Here is a 23,063-nt window from a genome sequence, read left to right on the forward strand (position 1 = left end):
CAAAATTCTTAAATCAACTCCAAGCCCAAAATCTCATCTTCTGAATCATCTAAATCAAATACAGTTGAGACTTTGCGTGTATTCCACCCTGGGGCAAAATTCCCCTTCATCTGTGAACCTGTGAAATCTAGAATACAGGTTATCTGTTTCCAAAGTACAGTGGTAGGAAAGGCACAAAGTAGACATTTCCATGACAAATGGAAGAAATTAGAGGAAAAGAAGAGATAACAGGCAGCAAGCAAGTTCAAAACCCAGCAGAACAAATTACATTAGCTCTCAAGTCTTGAAAATAACCTTCTCTAAGACAATCTAGGCCAGCAGCCCTGCCCTCCAGATGCTGGATATTGGCCGCACTGTCTGGATTCGGAGTGGAGGCCACTTGCTATGGGCTTCAGCTTCTCCTTCCAGGCCTATTGGGATGGCAACTCTGTCCCTGAGTTTGTTGTTGTTAGGTGCTATCAGGTCAGTTCCAACTCATAGGACCCTATGTACAACAGGACAAAACACCGCCCCATCCCGCACCATCCTCATAATCGTTGTTATGCTTGAGCCCATTGTAGCAGCTACTGTGTCAGTCCATCTCATTGAGGGTCTTCCCTCCTTTTTACCAAGCATGATGTCCTTCTCCAGGGACTGGTCCCTCCTGATAACATCTCCAAAGTACATGAGACGAAGTCTCGCCATCCTTGCTTCTAAGGAACATTCTAACTGTACTTCTTCCAAGACTGGTTTGTTCGTTCTTTTGGCAGTCCATGGTATATTCAATATTCTTCACCAACACCATGATTCAAAGGCATCAATTCTTCTTTGGTCTTCTTTATTCATTGTGCAGCGTTTGCAATCATATGAGGCATTTGAAAATACCATGGCTTGGGTCAGGCACACCTTAGTCCTTAAAGTGACATTTTTGCTTTTTAACACTTTAAAAAGGTCTTTTGCAGCACATTTGCTCAGTGCATTGCATCTTTTGATTTCTTGACTGCAGCTTCCATGGACGTTGATTGTGAATCCAAGTAAAATGAAATCCTTGACAACTTCAGTCTTTTCTCCATATATCATGATATTGCTTATTGGTCCAGTTGTGAGGACTTTTGTTCTCTTTATGTTGAGGTGTAATCCATACTGACGGCTATTGTCTTTGATCTTCATCGACAAGTGCTTCAAGTCCTCTTCACTTTCAGCAAGCAAGGTTGTGTCATCTACATAACACAGGTTGTTAATGAGTCTTCCTCCAGTCCTGATGCCTCTTTCTTCTTCATATAGTCCAGATTCTTGGGTTATTTGCTCAGCGTACATATTCAGTAAGTATGATGAAATGATACAACTCTAATGCACACTTTTCCTCACTTTAAACCACTCAGTATCCCCTTGTTCTGTTTGAACAACTGCCTCTTGGTCTATGTACACGTTCCTCATTAGCACAGTTAAGTGTTCTGGAATTCCCATTCTTTGCAATATTATCCATAATTTATTATGATCCATGTAGTCGAATGCCTGTGCATAGTCAATAAAACACAAGTGAACATCTTTGTGGTATTTTCTGCTTTCAACCAGGATCCATCTGACATCAGCAACGGTATTGCTTGTTCCATGTCCTCTTGTGAATGCGGCTTGAATTTCTGGCAGTTAGTTCCCTGTCCATGTACTGCTGCAACAGCTTTTGAATTATCTTCAGCAAAATTTGAGTTGTGTGTGATATTAATGATATTGTTTGATAATTTCCGCATTCTGTTGGATCACTTTTCTTTGGAATAGGCATAAATATGGATCTCTTCCAGTTGGTTGGCCAGGTAACTGTCTTCCAAATTTCTTGACATAGACCAGTGAGCACTTCCAGTTGAAACATTTCAGTTGGTTTTCCGTCAGTTCCTGGAGACTTGTTTACACCAATGTCTTCAGTGCAGCTTGGACTTCTTCCTTCAGTACCATCGATTCTTGATCATATGCTGCGTTGAAATGATTGAACGTCGATCTATTCTTTTTGGTACGGTCACTCTGTATATTCCTTCTATGTTCTTTTGATGCTTTCTGCATGGTTTACTGTTTTCCCCGTAGAATTCTTCACTACTACAACTTGAGGCTTGAATTTTTCTTCAGTTCTCTCAGCTTGAGAAGTGCTGAGTGTGTTCTTCCCTTTTGGTTTTCTATCTCCATGTCTTTGCACATGCCATTATAATACTTTGTTTTCTCAAGCTGCCCTTTGAAATCTTCTATTCAGCTCTTTTACTTCATTATTTCTTTCTTCTGCCTTAGCTACTCGACATTCAAGAGCAAGTTTCAGAGTCTCTTCTGACATCCATTTTGGTCTTTTCTTTCTTTCCTGTCTTTTTAATGACTTCTTACTTTCTTCACATATGATGTCCTTGATGTCATTCCACAACCTCGTCTGGTCTTTGGTTATTAGCATTCAATGTGTCAAATCTGTTCTTCAGATGGTCTCTAAATTTAGGTGGGGTATACTCAAGGTCATACTTTGGCACTTGTGGAATTGTTCTAATTTTCTTCAACTTGAGCTTAACTTGCATATGAGCAACTGATGGCCTGTTCTGCAGTCAGCCTCTGGCCTTGTTCTGACTGATGATGTTGAGCTTTTCCATCGTCTCTTTCCACTGATGTAATTGGTATGATTCCTGCATATTCCCTCCAGTGAGGTCCATGTTTATAGTCGTTTATGTTGTTGAAAAAAGGTATTTGCAATGAAGAAGTCGTGGGTCTTGCAAAATTATAGGACAGGATCCAACATTGTTTCTATTACCAAGGCCATATTTTCCAACTACCATTCCTTCTTTGTTTCCAGCTTTCACATTCCAATCACCGGTAATTATCAATGCATCCTGACTGCATGTTTGATTGGTTTCAGAATGCAGAAGTTGGTAAAAATCTTTAACTTCTTCATCTTTGACCTTAGTGGTTGGTGTGTAAATTTGAAATAGTTGTATTAACTGGACATATAGATATTATCCTATCGCTGACAGCATTGTACTTCAGGATAGATCTTGAAATGTTCTTTTGGACAGTGAATGCAATGCCATTCCTCATCAAGTTGTCATTCCCAGCATAGTAGACCAAACGATTGTCTGATTCAAAATGGCCAAGACCGGTCCATTTCAACTCACTAATGCCTAGGATATCGCCCTAGGTGACATAATTCAATCCATAACACCTATTATACTCTATTGAGAATAAAGCAAGGATATGTGAAGCCCATCACTATAAATATTTTAATCACATGTTCTAACAAAAATTTGGAAATAACTTTAATGCATGATAATGAGGCACTGGCTGCTACATGAGTCACAGAGTTTAGAAGGCTATCTAATAGCATGAAAAATATACATGCTCTTTTAAGAAGAAAAAGAAGGTAAAGGGAAGAGAATGTGCAGCACTATCATACATATATTCTGAAACAAAAACTTGAATAATACACATCAAAATGTTAATAGCAATTTCCTTTCAATTGTGGAGCTGTAAATGGTTTTCATTACTTCCTTGTCCTTTCCTGTATTTTCCAAAATTTTACAATGTTCATGTAGATTTTTGTAATTAAATAAAACCTCATGAAACTATAAACATCATTTTTTAAAGGATAAGCTCCTTAAGGCATTTCTTTAAGGCATGTGCATTTCAGTTAGGTTAACACCGTATATTACCTGGGCAGAGTTATATTAGCTAGCTAGCATGGAGTCAAACTTTATCTATCTGCTAAAGGTTGTTGACTCTTATAGATTGAATTGAGTTCCCCCAAAATATGTGTTGTAAATCCTAACCTCTGTGCCTGTGGTTATAATCCCATTTGAGAATGGGTTGTCTTTGTTATGTTAATGAGGCAGGATCAGTGTAGGGTGTATCTTGAGTGAATCCCTTTTGAGATATAAAAGAGAGTAAACAAGCTAGCGAGCAGAGGAGAGATGGGGGAAGCGTGATGCCAAGGCTCATGAAGATCTCAAAAGAACCAGGAAGCAGAAGCTCAAGGAGACAAGGACCGCCCTCCAGAGCTAACAAAGAGAAAGCCTTCCCCTAGAGCCAGCACCTAAACTATGAGAAAATAAATTTCTGTTTGTTAAAGCCATCCACTTGTGGTATTTCTGTTACTGCAGCACTAGATGACTAAGACAGAATTTGGTACTAAGAGTTGGGTGCTGCTCTTAACAGATACCTAAAATGTGGAAGTGGTTTTGGAACTGGGTAATGGGTGGAGGCTGTTAGAGTTTTAAGATGCCTAATTGTAAAAGCCTAGGTTACTTTTGAAGAGACTGTTGGAAGAATTGTAGACGTCACAGGCAATTCTGGTGAGGGCTCAGAAGGAAATGAGGAGAGCTATAGAGTCTCTGCCATCTTAGAGAATACATACAGTGCCTGCAACAGAATGTTGCTAGAAATGTGGACGTTAAATATGCTTCTGGTGAGGCTTTAAAAGAGAATGATGAACATGTGGTTGGACAGTGGAGGAAGGGTGATGCTTTTTATGCAGCGGCAAAGAACTTGTCTGAATTATGTTCAGATGTTTGGTGGAAGGTAGAACTTGTAAGTGATGAACTTGGATATCTGGCTGAAAGAGATTTCCAAGCAGGATCTTAAAGGGGCTGTGTGTTTTCTCCTTGCTGCTTATAGTAAAATGCAAGAGGATAGAGATGGACTTAAAAATTGATTGTGCAAAATGAAAACAAAACGCAAATATTTGAAAAATTCTGTTATACAAGTCTAAGTGGAGCTAGCAAGATGATGACTGGTTGTGTGATCTCATCTTGGAGACCACTAGCACTTGCATCATGCCTGACCGACTGACCAAAGAGCAAATCGCAGAATTCAAAGATTTTTCACTATTTGACAAAGATGGTAATGGAACTATAAAACAAAGGAATTGGGGACTGTAATGAGATCTCTTGGGCAGAATACCACAGAAGTGAATTACAGGACATGATTAATGAAATAGAAGCTGATGGTAATAACACAGTTGACTTACCAGAATTTCTGACAATGATGGCAAGAAAAATAAGACACAGACAGTAAAGAAGAAATTAGAGAAGCACTCTGTGTGTTCAATAAAGATGGCAGTGGCTGTGTTAATGTAGCACAGAACTTCGCCACATGATGACAAATCTTGAGAGAAGTTAACAGATGAAGAGGTTGATGAAATGATCAGGGAAACAGATATTGATGGTGATGTTCAAGTAAGCTATGAAGAGTTTGTACAAATGATGACAGCAAAGTGAAGACACTGTACAGAATGTGTTAAATTTCTTGTACAAAAATTGTTTATTTGCTTTTTCTTTGTAGCTTATCTGTAAAAGGTTTCCCCCCTGCTGTTGAAATAATATGCATATATAGTAATTAGGGCTTCATTCCTCCATGTTTTCTTCCCTTATCTTACTGTCTTTGTCCTGAAACATTATTTTAGAAAATTGATCAAATAATATTTTGCATATCGCTTCCTCTGGGTACATCTAAGTGTCATGGATTGAATTGTGTCCCCCCAAAATATGTGTCAACTTGGTTAGGCCATGATTCCCAGTATTGTGTAGTTGTCCTCCATTTATGATTTTCCTGTGTGTTATAAATCATAATCTCTGCCTGTGGTTAAAGAGGATTAGGGTGGGATGTAACACCCTTCCTCAGGTCACATCCCTGATCCAATGTAAGAGAGTTTCCCTGGGGTGTGGCCTGCACCACCTGATAAAAGGAAACTGAAGCAAGCAGAGAGTTGGGGGGACCTCATACCACCAAGAAAGCAGTGCAGGGAGCAGAGTGCATCCTTTGGACCTGGGGTTCCTGGGCAGAGAAGCTCCTAGTCCAGGGGAAGATTGATGACAAGGACCTTCCTCCAGAGCCGACAGAGAGAGAAAGCCTTCCCCTGGAGCTGGCACCCTGAATTTGGACTTCCGGCCTACTAGACTGTGAGAAAATAAATTTCTCTTTGTTAAAGTCTTCCACTTGTGGTATTTCTGTTATAGCAGCACTAGACGACTAAGACAGTAAGCTCTTCTGCACATCTAAACTTAGATGGAGTTGGTAAAATGAGGGAATATCTGGGTTATGCCTTTTTTAAAAAATAGTTTTCTTTAGGAACCGTTAGCATGTTGTTATTGAAGTGTGGAGTTGTAACTCAGTGTGGACTATGGACAGTCAACAATACGTACTTAAAGTTGCACTATTGTAAAGTGGGTGTATTATTCAGGTACTTGTACATTATTTTTTTGTACTGTTGGCCTTATTCCAGAAACATTTTCTTTTATTTTTACTTGCTTTTTAAACTTTGTTTAGCCACTTAAAGAAAATCTGCTTATGGAACAATTTACCTCAAATCCATTCCAAGTTGTATATTTGTTTTCCGATAAAATTACAATTAAAAAAAAAAATCTGTTGTACAAATGGAGGGCACAAGTCCTAGAATTTTCACCAAGGATGTGGCTACACAATCTTTTGTTAAAGAGATTAAGCCTGTGACTGATGGATCTTACCAGCTACCACAGCAGAAGACCCATCAGCTTAGACTGAAGGGGACAGAGAAAGAATGAAAGGAAACAGGAAACAGGCCAAAGGGGCTACATGTGTTGTCCTCCAAGAAAAGAAGAGGACCACCCGTGGAGCAGCTCAGAGATCGGGAGAACTGTTGAAAGGAGCACAGTAAGCAGGACCTTCTTGGTTTCAAAGGATGGGGCCACGGCCTCCTAGGCTTCAAAGAGTCAGAGCTTCAGCTCAGTTCTGGAGTGTGGGGCTGCCATTAAGGTATGCTAGGGGGATTGGGCCACTGCCCAAATCTGAGGGGGCAAGGCTGCTATGCTCAAGCAGCAGACGAACGGGGCCTGCTGGGACCAAGGGGGTGGGGTTGCCACTCCGATGGACTAGGAAAATGGGGCCGCCTAAAGCTGAGGGAGCAGATTTCCTGTCCCAGTAGGCCTGGAAGGTGGAGCTGAAGCCCAGGGTTGACTGCCCTCCACCCAGAATCCAGAGGCTGTGGCCAACATCAAGAGTCTTGAGGGCAAGGCCCTTGCTCAGATGGTCCCAAAGAACAGAGGATTATTTTCAAGCCTTGAGAGCTAATGTAAATTGTTCTGCTGAAATTTGGACTTGCTTGGTGCCTGTTATCTCTTCTTTCCCTCCAATTTATTGCATTTGTAATGGAAATGTCTACCTTGTGCCTGTTCCACCATTATACTTTGGAAACTACTTGTATTCTAGATTTCACAGGTTGACAAATGAAGAGGGATTTTGCCCCAGGATGGAATATGCCCAAAGTCTCATCCATTTTTTTTTTAGATGATTCAGAAGACGAGATTTTGAACTTGGAGTTGATTTAAGACTTTTGGGGTGGTTGATGGGTAAATTGGAAACTCTGGTGGCATAGTGGTTAAGCGCTACAGCTGCTAACCAAGAGGTCGGCAGTTTGAATCCGCCAGGTGCTCCTTGGAAACTCTATCAGGCAATTCTACTCTGTCCTGTAGGGTCGCTATGAGTCAGAATCCACTTGACTGCAGTGAGTTTGGTTTTTTTTTTTTGATGGGGTGAATGTGTTTTGCATGTGGCAAGGACATGAATTTTTGGGAGCCAAAGGGTAGAATGCTATGGACTGAATTGCATTCCCTAAAAAATACGTGTTGAAATTCCTAACCTCTATGCCCGTGGTTATAATCCCACTTAGGAATGTATTTTCTTTGTTATGCTAACGAGATATAGGATTACTATGAGTCAGAATCCACTCGATGGCACTGGGCTTGGTTTTTTTTTTTATGTTAACGAGACAAGATTAGTTACTGTAGGGTGTATCTTGAGTCAATCTCTTTTGAAATGTAAAAGAGATAAAACAAGCAAGGAAGCAGAGGAGAGATGGGGTAAGATAGATGCCAAGACACATGGAGATCTCCAAGGAACTGGGAAGGAGAAGCCGAATAGACATTCTTCCAGAAGACAGAAAGACTTTCCCTAGAGCTGCGCTCTGAATTTGAACTTCTAGCCTCCTAAACTGTGAGAAACTAAATTTGCTAAAGCCATCCAGTTGTGGTATTTGTTACAGCAGCACTAGACAAACTAAGACGATAGTTCAAAGCAAATGCAAAATTTAAAAGCTCTTATACATATTGCTAAACTGCCCTTCAGAAAGGCTGTAACAATTTTACCCTTCTACCAGCATTTTTTGAGAATTCCCAGTCTTCACCAATTTTTAAAAATTATAATTAAAAAAAAATTAGCATAAAAAATTCTTAAAGTGGTTTAATTGTATTTCCCTGTTTAATAATGAAGTTAAAACTCTTTGTACTTCCCCTGAAGACAATTTAGTGAAATGGTTAAGAGGGGCTTCTTTGGACTCTGTTCACTTACTGGTGACCTTGGGTAAGTGCCTCAACTTCCATATGACTGATTTACCAACGTTGATAATAACAGTATGTCATAGAGTCCATATGAAGATTAAAGATGGTAGCACATGAAAAGTGCCTAGAAAGTACCTGGCTACCGTAAATGCCGCATACATTACATGTTAGCTACCCTTATGTTCTCTGACATTTACATTTCTTTTTATATGAATTGCTTTTTTGTTTTCTTTGATTGGGAAAGTAGTTTGTTGTTGGGTTTTTTTTTTTTTTTTTGGTATTTGTTATAAAAATGTTAACCCATTACCTACCATATATTGCATTTTCCCTCCAATTTGTGGTTTGTCTTTAAATTTTGTCAAAGTGAGGAAATATTTAAATATCAGGAAATTCAGACAAACGGAGAGGCTGGGTCTTTTTCCTGCCTCTCAGTCGTACTCCTAAGATAGTAACCTCCTTTGTTGTTTAGAAGGTCTGGTGTTGACCTTCTGCTTTCAGTAGTAGAACTTGTTATATTTAAAAATCAACATCATGGAATGAGACTTCTGCTTAATTTGTATAAATAATGATCATGGCAGATGAGAGAGCATGGTTAGTATTTTACCATGTTCCATTAATCATTAAATCCGCCTTAATAAATCACTTCAACTTTAGAGAAACTTTTGAGATTAAGCCATGAAGTGCTACTACTCCCCCCCACTTTTGTGTGCAAATTATATTACAGAATCTTTCCAGTCGCGAAGTCTCATGTAAGGGTAAAATGCTCAATATTTTGTCATATAGACATGTTACTAGAAGTGAAAACTTCTCACTTCATTGGAAAAAAATATGTATCTAGACATCATTATTTTGCTTTGCCAAGAAAGAGTGATCAGAAACACTTTTATAAAAATATGAAAATTCTGGTTGAGCTGCCAGCTTGTTTCAAAAACATTAAAAATAGGCAAATACTGCTGCTGCAGGGTGAGTAGATCAGAGTTTGTTACATTATTGCTATGAGGCTTGCATGTATTTGAAATTTTCAATATACATTTTTTAAATACAGTTGTTAGGAAAATGCAAATCAAATCCACAATGGGGTACTACTTCATACCCACTAGGATGGCTCTTATAAAAAAGAAGACAACTGAAAGTACCAAGCGTTGGCAAGGATATAGAAAAATTGAAATCCTTGTCCATTGCTGGTGGGAATGTAAAATGGTACAACTACTGTGGAAAACATTTCGGCAGTTCCTCAAAAAGTTAAACATAGAATTACCATAAAAAACCAAAGAACCAAACCCAGTGCCGTCGAGGCAATTCCGACTCATAGCGACCCTATAGAATTACCATATGACCTACCAATTCCACTCCTAGGTGTATACCCAAAAGAATTGAAAGCAGGAGCTCAGATACTTGTACACCAATGTTCATTGTAGCATTATTCACCACAGCCAACAAATGGAAACAACCCGAGTGACCATCAACAGAAGAATAAACAAAATATAATAGATACAAACAATAGAGTGTTAGTCGGCCACAAAGGGAAATGACGTTCTGATATATGCTGTAACATTGATGAACCTTGAAAACATCCTGTTAAGTGAAATAAGTCAGACACAAAAGGGTAAATATTGTATGATCCCACTTTATAAAATATCTGTAATTTTATTAGTGGTTACCAGGGGCTGAGGATAGGGAGCAACTGGGGACTTATTGCTAATGGGTACCGAATTTCTCTTTGGGGTGATGGAAAGTTTTGGAAATACATAGTGGTGATGTCTGTACTACATTGTGAATATAACTGATGTTAATTTGTTATATATATATTTTACCACAGTAAAATAAAATGGTTATCTTAATAGTGCTTACCACTAGGGAATGATACTGTACAGCTGAGCAACAGAATTTTAACTTACACATTTCTACTTCCTCATTGGATTTTTGCCTCTGTGTATTTTGTTGCTGTTTTACTTCAAGCATGTTTTCTTTAACATTTTTAAGAGAAAAAATGTAAGGCAATAAGGAAGCAGCCTATGATTTACATGGTAACTGCTGTAAAAGTTGCTGTTACGAAGATGACTGAAAGTACTCACTCCTGCTGAAATAGAAATCAGAATACTTGGGTGTTGGCCTCGAATCCTTGTAAGATGACTTACTAAAAATCCTTATCCTTGTGAGGCTTCTTGGTTTTACTTTTCATACGTCTGTTTTGATTTGCAATCACTGGAAAACAACGCGAGAAAAAGAGATTGCTGTCCAATGCAATCTAAAATTTTAAACTGCTGATTGAGTCCTGGGCATCTGTAGTATGGAACCGCGGATACCTACAGGCTTAAAATATGACTTTCTTCATGTCTACTGGTCATATAATTCCTTTGCATGTAAGCAAAAAGACATAGAGCATTGAGCTCTTTCAGTGTACTTACTACCTACACCTAGGGATAAAGAGAGTTGAAAGTGTTGAGCAGGACGTTTATCTTGAGCTTTGATCCCCTGAATGCAAATATTTGACTCTCACTAGAGAAATATAGGGTCGCTATGAGTCGGAATCAACTCCACGGCAAGGGGTTTGGCTTTTTTTGTTTGTTTGGAGGGATATAACCTCAGTATCTCTACTTGCAGGCAAAATGAAGGACAGGCTAGCAGAAATCCTGGAGCGTTCCAAGCACTATGACCAACAGTTCCCAGATGGGGATGATGACGATGACTCGCCCTACGTGGACATCGTGTTCGAGACGGATCACATCCTGGAGTCCTTGTACCGAGAAATCCAGGACCTTCAGAATGAAAACCGGCAGCTGATGGCCGACGTGAAGCGGCTGGGGAAGCAGAACACCCGCTTCCTCACGTCCATGCGGCGCCTCAGCAGCATCAAGCGTGACACCAACTCGATCGCCAAGGACATTAAGGCGCGGGGCCAGGCCATCCACCACAAGCTGCTCGCCCTGAAGGCGCAGAGCGAGGCGGCCGAGGCCCAGCACGGCGCGCACTCGGCCGTGGCGCGCATCTTCAGGGCGCAGTACAGCGCGCTCACCCGCGCCTTCCACCACGCCATGCACGAGTACAACCAGGCCGAGATGAAGCAGCGCGCCAACTGCAAGATCCGCATCCAGCGCCAGCTCGAGATCGTCGGCAAGGACGTCTTGGGCGACCAGATGGAGGAAATGTTGGAGCAGGGCAGGTGGGACGTTTTCTCTGAGAACCTGCTGGCTGACGTAAAGGGTGCGCGGGCGGCGCTCAGCGAGATTGAGAACCGCCACCAGGAGCTGCAGCGGCTGGAGAAGCGCATCCGCGACGTGCATGAGCTCTTCCTGCAGATGGCGGTGCTGGTGGAGGAGCAGTCTGAAACGCTGAACGTCATCGAGCAAAACGTGCTCAAGACCGTTGACTACACTGGTAAGGCCAAGGGAGAAGTGCGCAAGGCCTTGCAGTACAAGAAAAAGAACCCCTGTCGGACCGTGTGCTGCTTTTGCTGCCCCTGCCTCAAATAGCGGTCCGCGGAAGCTACCCCAGCTCTGGGAGCAGGCCGGAAGCACAAGGGGGAAAGCCTGCCAAAGGCAAGGCCCACAGGACCGCTTCTGACTTCAGTCTTCGGGGAGAGAAGACAGGTGAAGTTCAGGATTCCACGCGAGCTGTGCCTGGAAAGATGCTGATGCTGTCATTGTTTCTTCAGCAAGGACAAACTCCTGCTTAAGTTGCGTGAGGTGATCGGGTGACACATTTGCACTCTTGCCCTCTTAACGGAAGCCAAATAAGGAACTGACGTTTTGACCTCCTGTAGGCCAAGCATGTGTCCAAATCTAAAGAAAATTTAGGAGGAAGTCAGTTCTGCACCCCTAGTAGTGAGAACTCATTAGCAAAACATCAATTCCTGCACCCTGTGCTAAAGCTTCCATGGAGTTCCTGGGTGGTGCGAACAGTTAACGCACTGGGCAGCTAACTGAAAGTGCTTACTGGTTGGAGGCTTCAGTCCACCAGAGGCACCTTGGAAGAAAGCCCTGGTCATCTACTTGTGAACAAGCAGCTTTTGAAAATCCTACAGGGCACAGTTCTAACCTGACACACACCGGGTCGCCATGAGTCAGAATTGACTGGATGGCACCTGGCTTGGTTTTTGTTTTTTTTAAAGCTTCCTTGGTTCTGTTCCATTTCTAGTGAAATTGAACACAAACAAATTGAATACAAACAAAATTCATCTTGTTTGTGTTGTGACTCCCAGCCTAAAGTATACCTTCTTTCTGCTTACTCCCTCCTCCCCTTTCTTTAATCACATTAAACCCTCATTATTTCCTCATCTCTTTCACTATTAATAATCTTCCACCAGAATATATTCTGGGATTTTTTTCCAAATATTTTTAAGCACTGAGTATTGAAAAAGCACTCCAGTTGAAGTATGTATCAGTCACATTTTATATATTTTTCATAGATAAAAAAAATAATTTAAAATTGACCTTTTTACTTGTTTATTGTATATACACATATATGTGGAAGTGTAAGATACTAATATTCACTAATGCATGGCCATAATAACCATTTGGTTTCCTTTAATTTTGTAAGTGATAGATATCAAGAAAGATGGATACCTTTTTTTGGTTATTGGTATTGACTTGCTTGTTTTGAGCTTATCTCACTCCAGTTTTTACATTTCCATAGTCCAGTTTGGGTTAAAACTTTATTTTGAACAACTCTGTGCTGGTTACGGTGGTAAAGACAGGTGTTGAAGGCTGAAAAGGTATATAGAACTAGAGATCATAAAATCATGTTCTTGGAAATAGGACTTTTTCTTTATTGTGGACCATTCCTTTCATGTCTTGAAATGAGTCATTTAAAAGAATCCTGTTTTTCAAGAAGGCTTAATAAACATTACATTTTAAATATCCCTTATTTGTACATATGTGTCAGTGTCCTGACCATTTAAATCTCTTACTATTTCCATTCTTAAAAAATGTTTATTACTAGCTGTTTCATGCTATAACATTTGGATGGAACTCTTGAGTTAAGAAAAAAAAACTTCAAACTGAAAGAATTCACATGAGGAAGCTTCCCTTTCTTTCCTGAGTTACCATAGTTTACCAAAATCTTCAGGTCTTAGAAATTTGGTTTCCTTTGCAGACTTTGTAATGCTCTTGCCCATGTTTCCTGCCTTTTCTACTCATTATGTAAATAATCACGGAGTCTAACAGTCATACTCTCAGAGCCTTCAGAAGGTGAAATTTTAAAAGGAGTAGAGAGTACATCAGCTCTCTGGGACTGAGTCACTGACTAACCTACTTATGACCATGAAAATCCAGACCTAATTTTAATTTCATGGCTAAATATGAGAAATTTGGAAACCAAGTCACACCAGATTCTTCTCAGATTTCTTTCGCAGCAAACTCCAGGGATATGTTTCAACTTTGACTTCATTCCCTTTCCCAAAAAAAGAAAAGTCTTCACAAAGCTACATTGCCATATCTTTCATGGTAGAAAGACGTTATTAGAGACCGTCAGTTAGTTGCAGCAACAGTTCATGAATCTGACTTGTTTAAATACATAAAGCATGTTCTTTGCTTGTTGTTAGGTGCCATCGAGTCGGTTCTGACTCATACCGATGCTGTATACAACAGAATAAAACACTGCCCAGTCCTGCGCTATCCTCACAATTGTTATGCTTGAGCCCACTGTTGCAGGCACTGTGTCAGTCCATCTCATTGAGGGTCTTCCCCTTTTTTGCTGATCCTGTACTTGACCAAGCATGATGTCCTTCTCCAGGGACTGGTTTCTCCTGTTAACATGTCCAAAGTATGTAAGACAAAAGTCTCGCCATCCTTGCTTCTAAGGAGCATTCTGGCTGTATTTTTTCCAGTTCATTCTTCTGGCAGCCCATGGTATATTCAGTGTTCTTCACCAACACCATAATTCAAATGCATCAATTCTTCAATCTTCCTTATTTACTGTCCAGCTTTCACATGCATGTGAGGCAATCGAAAATACCATGGCTTGGGTCAGGTGCACCTTGGTCCTAAAGGTGACATCTTTGCTTTTTAACACTTTAAAGAGGTCTTTTGCAGCAGATTTGCCCAATGCAGTGTGTTGTTTGATTTCTTGACTGCTGCTTCCTTGGGTGTTGATTGTGGATCCAAGTAAAATGAAATCCTTGACAACTTCAATCTTTTCTCCATTTATCATGATTTTGCTTATTGGTCCAGTGGTGAGCATTTTTGCTTTCCTTATGTTGAGGTGTAATCCATACTGAAGGCTATAGTCTTTGATCTTCATCCGTAAGTGCTTCAAGTCCTCTGCGCTTTCAGAAAACAAGGTTGTGTCATCTGCATAACACAGGTTGTTAATGAGACTTCCTCCAATCCCGATGCTGCGTTACCATATAGTCCAGTTTCTTGAAAGCTTCTTTGCTTAGACTCATTCTTAAAAGTAAATGAGTGTGCAGGCTCTGTATATTCCTTAATTTCCCACATTTTAAACTGAGAATTAGGTCAAAACAAAACTGCACTTTGTGTACTGTTACCCGATTAGGGTCCGTGCCCTGGAGCAGTCGAGCCAATGAAACATACTCCAAGTCAGAAAGACTAAGAAAGTTTATTAAGGAGATGTGTATATCACCAGGGACTCAGCAGCAACACAGGCTGTCTCTGTGGAGTCCCAAAGAGCAGTTTTACATTAGAGCTTACAAGGGTTACAAGTGTCTTTGTAGTCCCCTGCCAGACATTTCTTTATTAGGCTAAAGACATACATATCTGATACCTGGGCTCCAACTTTCCTGTGGGGGTTGTATGCCACAGGTAGTCCCGCCAGAACAAAAGATTATTTGCATCGGTTTAAAACAGAGAACAAAGTCATTAACATTTGGTCAAAACAAAGTCACTAACACAGGTATGTGAGGAGGCAGGCAGAGGAAGAACAACTGATAGGTTTATCATGGCCTTAGTTATGATAAGCTCTCAGTTGCCCGTTTTGAAAAAGAAAACATGCTGGGTGGTATTGGGGTCACATGTACTAATTAATTAGCAAACTCTTGTCTATGAGAGGGCAAGAATTTTTTTCCTGCTTTTTCTCAACCATATAATGTGGCATAGTGGTTAAGAGCAGAGATTCTAGACCCCCTTGCTAGGTTTAAACCCTGACTCTGCCACATGCTAGCTGTATGATGTGGGCAAGCTACTTAACGTAATATCTCTGTGCCTCAGTTCCCTCATCTATGTTGTTATTGTTAGTTGCTGTTGAGTGGCCCTGACTCATGGTGACGTTATGTATAGCAGAACAAAATATAGCCTGATCCTGTGCCATCCTCATAATGGTTGTATGTTTCAGTCCACTGTTGCAGCTACTGCTTTCACTGACCCTCCACCTGACCAGACATGATGCCCGTTTCTAGCAATTGGTCTTTCCTGATGATGTTTCCAAAGTAAGGAGGACAAAGTCTTGCCATCTTCGCTTCTAAGAAGCATTCTGGCTCCTCATCTAATGCCGATAATAGCACCCACCTCACAGTTATGAGACATAAATGATTATATAAACGCACTTAAAACTGTGTCTGGCACGTGCAAAGTGCTATGATCATTACTGTTATTTCATAGCTTTCTCTTAGGCTGAGAGAGCTGTTTGTGACCCGAGTAAATTAACAGTTATTAAGTTCTGAGGAAAAATAAATGTTTATCCTGTGAATAGAATAGTCTTCAATAAAACTGAATAAAGAAACCAAGAGCACATCTTCTTTGGTAGGGCTAACCTTTGCTAAGGTTGTTTCTGTCTTTTTCTACATTGATGAAACTGTTTTCACCATGGCATTTCTATTCCTTCTTACATCCAAAGATTTTCTGAAGAAGAAATGTTCCGCTCAAAAAAAAAAAAACCAGAGTTAAGCAGGCAGTAGCTTTTCTGCTCAATGAGTTAATTTGGCAAGTGCTTTCACTTGGGGTGTTTCCCAGCCTGTGAGTCAGAAAGGCCTAGAGGAATTTGGGGAATCTAGAGGGAATTCTGGCCAGGTCACAAAAAAGCTAAAGGAAAAGTCATCAGCTGACTTTTCCCACATCCTGCCCTACCCTCCAAAGCCCTTCCTGGTGCTGGCTGCCATGACAAAAAATGGATGGAATGCTGGCTTTTTTCCTTTGGAAAGGGTACTCCAGTGCTACTGTGAGACACGGTAGAGCAGACTTCACCTCGTTCCACAATGCTCAACTGGCAAACTCCAAAAGGTGACTTGGGCAAGGGAAGGACTCGTGTCACATCTGGGTCAGGGCTTAAATTTGGGTCGAGGCTTAAGTATCATTTAGTGTACAAAAGGAAAGAACCAATCACAAAGAACAACAGATCTTTCAGGGGCTGAAGACAGAAATCTTTTAAAAGTATTTTATCACATACAGTGACTGCTTCCGACTAGTCAAATACCCAGCATTACAGCCACAGTAACAGATTATACTTGGCGACAACTCTGGAAATAGAAGTAAGAAAGGGGCTCACCTAAGATGCATTGGTATCCAGTATGAGTTAGAATTTTTTATAAGCCTATCAATAATTTTAAAATGTTTGAACAGTGACATCATGGGAATAAATTTATAGCCTCCCAAAATAACTACTTGGATGAAGAACAGAACTCTTTTTGTACCAATACCTTTATTTTTATTTAAAAACTGCCCCAATGCTTTATATTTACAAACCATTTGCAAATATTATGTAGACTCTAAAGTTCTGTCTAGACAGGAAATTAACCAAAGACTATGCACAACCTAAAAATACTAAAATAGGGTAGTAACAAAATAGGGTCTTGGTTTTTATGTATAAACTCATCCATTCTACTTTCTACCATCAGCCATATTTCTGTTTCTCTCTTTGAAATATGCAAAGTATCTCCACCTGGAGCATGCAATTCACTCAACTTGTAATCAAGATGATAGTTTGGAATGCCCAGTTGTAATAAGAGTAACAGTTGATTTGCTTTTGTTTGATAGGAGAACTGAAAGTAATTGCAATTAATAAAATGGGGCTATTGGAAATGGAAAATGAATAGGATCTAGAATGTAACTTCATCATCATATAGATATTGAGCTTCTTTATTATCAGCACATGTTATAAAGAATGGGTAAGATGTCCTCATACACAGGAAGCTTTTGTTGTAAAGACTGCATATTTACTGGTAAGAAATGAGGCTTTCTAAATTAATGTCCTTGGTGAGACTACCTGTTGTTGTTAAATACTATCGAGTCGATTCTGACTCATGGCAATGCCAAGTGTGCAGAGTAGGACTGCATTTCCTAGGATTTTCAAGACTGTGACCTTTTGGAAGCAGATTGCCAGTCCTTACTTCCAAGGCACCTCTGAATCGGTCTGAACCACCAACAAACCCACTGATATCCTGAAAAGTGAGGCATGAGAGACAAGTCCTCAACACTACGAGTTTTATATTTTTTATTTTAAAAGTATATTTTATGCCCTATTTTAAGTACCATAGTTTTACTCAAATAACGCACGCCTTTTACATTTGTTTGCCAACCGCTCCCTCCCTTCACGAGGTATTTTCATAAGTGCTGCTATGCTGGTTTTTTTTTTTTTTTACATGCTGCTATAAAAAAAATTAGCGTAGCACACTGAAGAAATACCTCTCGGGAGGAGGGAGTGGTTGGCAAACAAATGTAGAAGGCACATATTACTGTGTAAAAATATGGTATCCTTAGCCACTTTTTGAACTTCTTCCATTTTTCTTAATCTATACCTTTATGCAACCAACTCTTTATACATATCCACCCCTCTGTATCTCAGCATCCTGCGTCACCAGGGCCCCATAATGTTCTATAATGACTGAAAAGTAACAGTGCATGCAAAATTAGATACACACATTAAAGCTTTTATCCCTCTATTTTCACAGAGTCCCAGATATTTGCAAGCAATCTGTTTACTTATCCCAAATCAGAAAAGCACTGAAAGACATTTTGCAGGAACATACATGTAATGCATATGTCTCTATGTTAGGATCTTTGTACTTTCCCATGCATGCGGTGTCAGAAGTTATGTGCCCCTTTTACCCAACACCTCCTGCAGGCTTTATGGCATCCACAGTTGGGATTTGCTCTGAATAACCATAAATCCATTATGGAACAAGGCAAGGAAGGAAGGAAAGAATGAATAAAGATCCACAAACACAATACCAAAGCTCACTGGCTGAAAAGCTGAGCAGGGCTTCAGTTTTCTATTTTGTGGGTGGATGGTACTCACATCTGTTCTATACTCATCTTTCTTTTCCTTCAGTTTCCTTGTTTTGTCTACTGTGTGGGTGGGCTTTTACAACTTGCCTTACTTAACTCTTCACTATAATATTGTAATCAGAATTTTGTTATAAAAAATATCAATAAACATTTGAATTCTTGCTTGGCTCAAACATACCTACTATTGTGAGGATGGTGCAGGACCAAGCAACGTTTTGTTCTGTTATACATAAGGTCACTATGAGTCAGGGCCAACTTGATGGCACCTAACAACAACCACAGTTTCTGTTCAACTCCTTCCTTTGACCTACAACCTGACTTCTGTTTGTCTGCAAGTTTTTTTTTTTTTTTTTTTTCTGGCTGTCCTTTTCACCCTGACCGTCAACTTATATACACTTGTGAGCACTAATCTGGATCTGACTACACTTTCCCTGATCTCAGCATAGTCCTTATTATTCTACTTCTGGCTGCTTACACCATACCCTTGACCAATAGTTATCCCATCCCGTAATGGTTACACGTCAATCAGGTAGAAAGTGATCACAAGATAGGGCAATGGGAGGAGCATGGAGTGGTAGGTTCTATAGCTCTTGAAGCTATTTACTATTCTAGATCTGTACCTGAGCACTGGCTTTTTAGCTGAGACTTGGGCCTGCATGTCCAACTGCCTATCAAACATCTGCAATTAGAGGTCTCACTGGTGTGTCAAAAGCTATAGAACCCACCATCTTCCACTACCAGCCCATGCTCCTCCCATTTCCTTATCTTGTGATCACTTTCTACCTGATTGACTAAACCAGCACCCTGGCAGCAGCCTCCTCCCTCTCTCCCACCGAGACTTTCCTGGATGGAATTCATCCCTTTCCTTCACTTCCCTGCCATCTCCCTAGGTCGGACAATTGTCCTCTCTTGCCTTGATAACTTCAGGAGCTTCTGTTGGTCTCTGGCCTCTAGTCTTGTCCTTCCCCATCCAATCTCTAGATATTATAGTCACAGTGCTTTTTTAAAATGCAAGTCTGATCATGTCATTCATCTGCTTAAACGTCTTTGAGAGCTACTGCTGTTGGGATAAAATCCCAACCCCTTGTGATATGTCTAAGGCTCTGTAAGATCCAGGCCTTGCCTACTCCTTCAGCCTTACCCCTGCCATTTTCCCTTGCAGGCTGTCTTCTTGCTCAGCTCGAGGATTCCTGCAGGCTGTTTCTCTGACTGGGCCACTTACCTGGTCTTGCCTCCTGTGTTGATCCAGGTCCTCTGAGAAGCAACTCCAAAAGGAATGAAATGAGCCACGATTTTATTAGGGAAAATGCCTGTGAGAGGAAAATAGGGAGGGAGGGAGAGAGAGATGTGTAGTGAGTTGGAGGGAATTCGGGGCTGATCAAGAGAAAAGATGGCACTATTAGACAGCGATAGCTGCCCAAGCTATTTACTAGGGCCATGGCATTGACAGCCACATGTAGTGGGCTGTCCCCCACAGCAGGAGGTAAGCAACATGGGGTACAGGAAGCCACCATGGGAGGCGGGCACAAAAATCCAGGGAAGGGGAGAAGGGGAAAGCTTACATGTCCCTAGCTGATGTCCTCCAGCAAGGGTTGGAGGAGTCTCTCGGGTGAGAGAGCTTCCAGGCGGCAGCACCTTAGTGTCTTTATGATGACAGGGTTTTCTCTTACCTAGGGCTGCCAGATGTTGGGGGTGGTTTCACAAGATAGGTAAAGTAGACAGATTCTATGAGGTTAAAAATCTGCTTATTTGTGCTATTTTAAAAACAATTGCATATATATAAATTTCAGTTTGGTGCCAGTGGGCTTTTTTGGGCTAACAGGCTCAACTTGCTAAGAGGAAGTAAACCACTTGGGACCAATACACAGAGGCCACCTCTGGCTCATTTATATCACAAGGAGGAAGGCTAAGTGGAAATGCTAGACTGCTGTGCTGCCTAAAATGGCCAGGTGAGGCCACTGGGAAGTCCTTAAAGCCAAAGCTGGCTGTCAGAAGTATCCCGTGTCTCCCAGAAACGGGCCTGCCATGTACAAGTACCCCTCCTGCGCTTAGTCGCTGGCTGGGGGAGGGGGAACATGGGAGGCTTGGGTTGGGTAAAAGCATGGAGGTGGACTGTAGAGTGCTGCAGAGGATGCCCTCCTCAATTTCTCCTCGCAGCTGGAGCTTGGCGAGGCGTCTTCTTAGGGGCACCAATGTCCCCCTCTTCACTAAGCTCCATGTGGTTTCTCTACTAGAGTGCTTTTTGATTTTTGAGGGCAACCGCTGGCATCTTAATTGTTGTTGGATCTTAGCATAGTATCTTTTATGTAACAGGTACCAGAATGCTTGTGTTCCTAATGCAGAAATAGAGTTAGAATTTATTTTCTGTTGTAACAGTGACCCTGTATACTTTTTGGGAAGTGTTTCTGTTACAGCATAGAGCACAACCTCCTATCTCCCCTTAAGGACAGGATGGCCCACAGATGGCATGACGGGCAGGGTCCTGGAAGCAGGGGTGGGACTCGATGAAGGGGGGGATTGAAGAGAAAGCTACTTGGGGAGAAGTAGATCATCCAAACGAATGGTCAATCTGAAAATGGTAGAGCACAGAGAGAATGAAGGTTTGAGCCACAGGGAATAAAGCCAGAGTAAGGGCATATATGTGTGTGGGTGTGCAGGCATACTCAAACAGAGGCCGGGATTGGATGCTGTAAGGCAAAACCTGGAAGAAAAACCACATTAGAGGCACAGATTCAAGCTTGGAAGCAAAGTGGTAAATGCAAGTTTTACCTGGAAAGGATGTTTTTTCTTTTTCCAGTCATATAAAATGAAGATTAAAAAAAAAAAAATTTTTTTTTTGGAGACTTCTGGCCAACATGGCCCATAGACAGAAGCACTACACCGTCTCTCCACACCAAAGACCCGAAAAACTAAGTAAAACAGAGACGAATGTCATTCCTGGAACCCAAAGTGTCAAATGAAGAGATAACACAGCCAAACACCAAATGGAATAAGAAACTGACAGAGGACTGAGAGTGAGGAGAGATACTTGCTGAGGTTCCTTATCAGCTAATGCAGCACGGGTTCGCCATCTTGGACTCCTGTTGGAGACTGGCTGATAGGGAGTACCGGAAAGCAGCTTCACAGAGCTCCCAGCAGGAGACAGTAACCAGCTAGACATGTTTTCCCACCACCCCCCATCCTCTTCCTGCTTCTCTACCTCAAAGCTTCCTGGCTGGCTGCAGGGACTCGGCTGGCCAGGAAGGGCAACATCCGTGCCACTTGGATTCGCCTCACCCACATTGCAGATCAACAGACAGGAGTACGGGAAAACAGCTTCGTGAAGTTCTCAGCAGGAGACAGAGCACCCAGTAACAAGCAATATACGCTTTCCTAACTCCCACCTTTTTCCCCTCACTCTTTGGCCTCCTCTGCTTCCTGCAAGCTGCAGTTTCTTGGCCAGGAGGCAACTGGTTCTGCCCAGGGATTCTCGGATTCACCCCATCCACACTGGCTGGGTCCCTGAGCTGGTGTAGCTTCTTTCCATCTCTTTTGGTTTCATCTCTGCCTCCCACCTGCCCCCCTCCTCCTTTCTCTTAAACACCTGGCTCTGTGTGCCATCTGTTGCTTCTTCTTGAAAGGCTGTGAAGCCTCACTCAACTGGAGATCCACTGCCCCAGCCGGCAACACCATGCTGGTGGGACCCCTGGGTTTTTTTTTTTTTTTTTTGGTTGTTTTGTTTTGCATTGTGCTGCTTTGTTTATTTTCTTTCTCCTTTCACACTTGGGAGTCCCTTCTAGCTGGGCTGCACTGCACAGTCTAGGAGCCACTCCCCCAATCTGCGCAGCTGGTAGGCAGGATCTCTGGGGGCATTTCTTTTCATTTTTTTCTCTCTTTCTTTTTCTTTTTCCCTTCTCTCTTTTTCCTTTTCTGTCTTTCTTAACTTCTCAGTTCTCATCTGTCTATACTTAGCTTCTTTGCCAGTCTCCTGAATACCTGGTGCTATGTGACATCTATACCCCCCCCATCCAGGCTATACTCCCTGGTATTCTCGGCTGCACTGGTGGGACCCCTGGGGGATTTTCTTTTCTACTTTTATTTTTTTGTATCCAAATTTTTATCTAGTTATTTATTTATTAATTTTTTTGCTTCTCTCCATTTCTCAGGCTCTCATCTCTCCACTCCAACAGTAAGTTCCCTTTGCACTCTTCTTTTTGGGGTGTGTGTGTGTGTGTTTCCTTCATTTTTGGCTCATGTTTCTTTCTCCTCTTTCCCATACCAATACTAGCTCTATACATCACAACCTCACCCCTTTCCTGCCTACCTGCACTGTGAGCTGAACATCACACCTCTGAGCAGCACAGACACAGACTACCGGAACCTGCCTGGCACTGATTCCTGGCCTGCCTGGTTGGCCCTAGTACATGCCACAGACAACCCATCCCAGCCCCTCCCCTTCAGCTGGACCTGTCCTGCTGTACCATAGCTGAGTGACTGGCTCCGCCCATTGGACAAGGAGTTGAAAACTATCGTGACTACAGATGAGCAAACAACAAAGAACCCACAGCCCACCTGCTCAGACATAACCAAATAAAACAAA

The 23,063-nt window shown here is 41.5% G+C and overlaps 1 protein-coding gene and 1 pseudogene across 4 annotated transcripts in view; both read left to right on the forward strand.

The window, feature by feature from the left end:
• The window catches only part of STX11 (syntaxin 11), an 80,053-nt gene extending 65,250 nt beyond the window's left edge, over nucleotides 1–14,803 (forward strand). For all 4 annotated transcript variants that reach the window (XM_049902801.1, XM_049902793.1, XM_049902817.1 and 1 more), the window contains one exon: nucleotides 10,911–14,803. In XM_049902801.1, coding sequence (XP_049758758.1) covers nucleotides 10,911–11,779 — 869 coding nt within the window. In that variant the 3' untranslated portion in view covers nucleotides 11,780–14,803. The remainder of the gene's footprint in view (nucleotides 1–10,910) is intronic.
• LOC126086527 (calmodulin-1-like) lies at nucleotides 3,571–6,170 on the forward strand (annotated as a pseudogene).
• Nucleotides 14,804–23,063: the final 8,260 nt, after the last annotated feature.

The sequence above is a fragment of the Elephas maximus genome, chromosome 1, assembly GCF_024166365.1.
Source record: "Elephas maximus indicus isolate mEleMax1 chromosome 1, mEleMax1 primary haplotype, whole genome shotgun sequence".
Taxonomy (NCBI): domain Eukaryota; kingdom Metazoa; phylum Chordata; class Mammalia; order Proboscidea; family Elephantidae; genus Elephas; species Elephas maximus.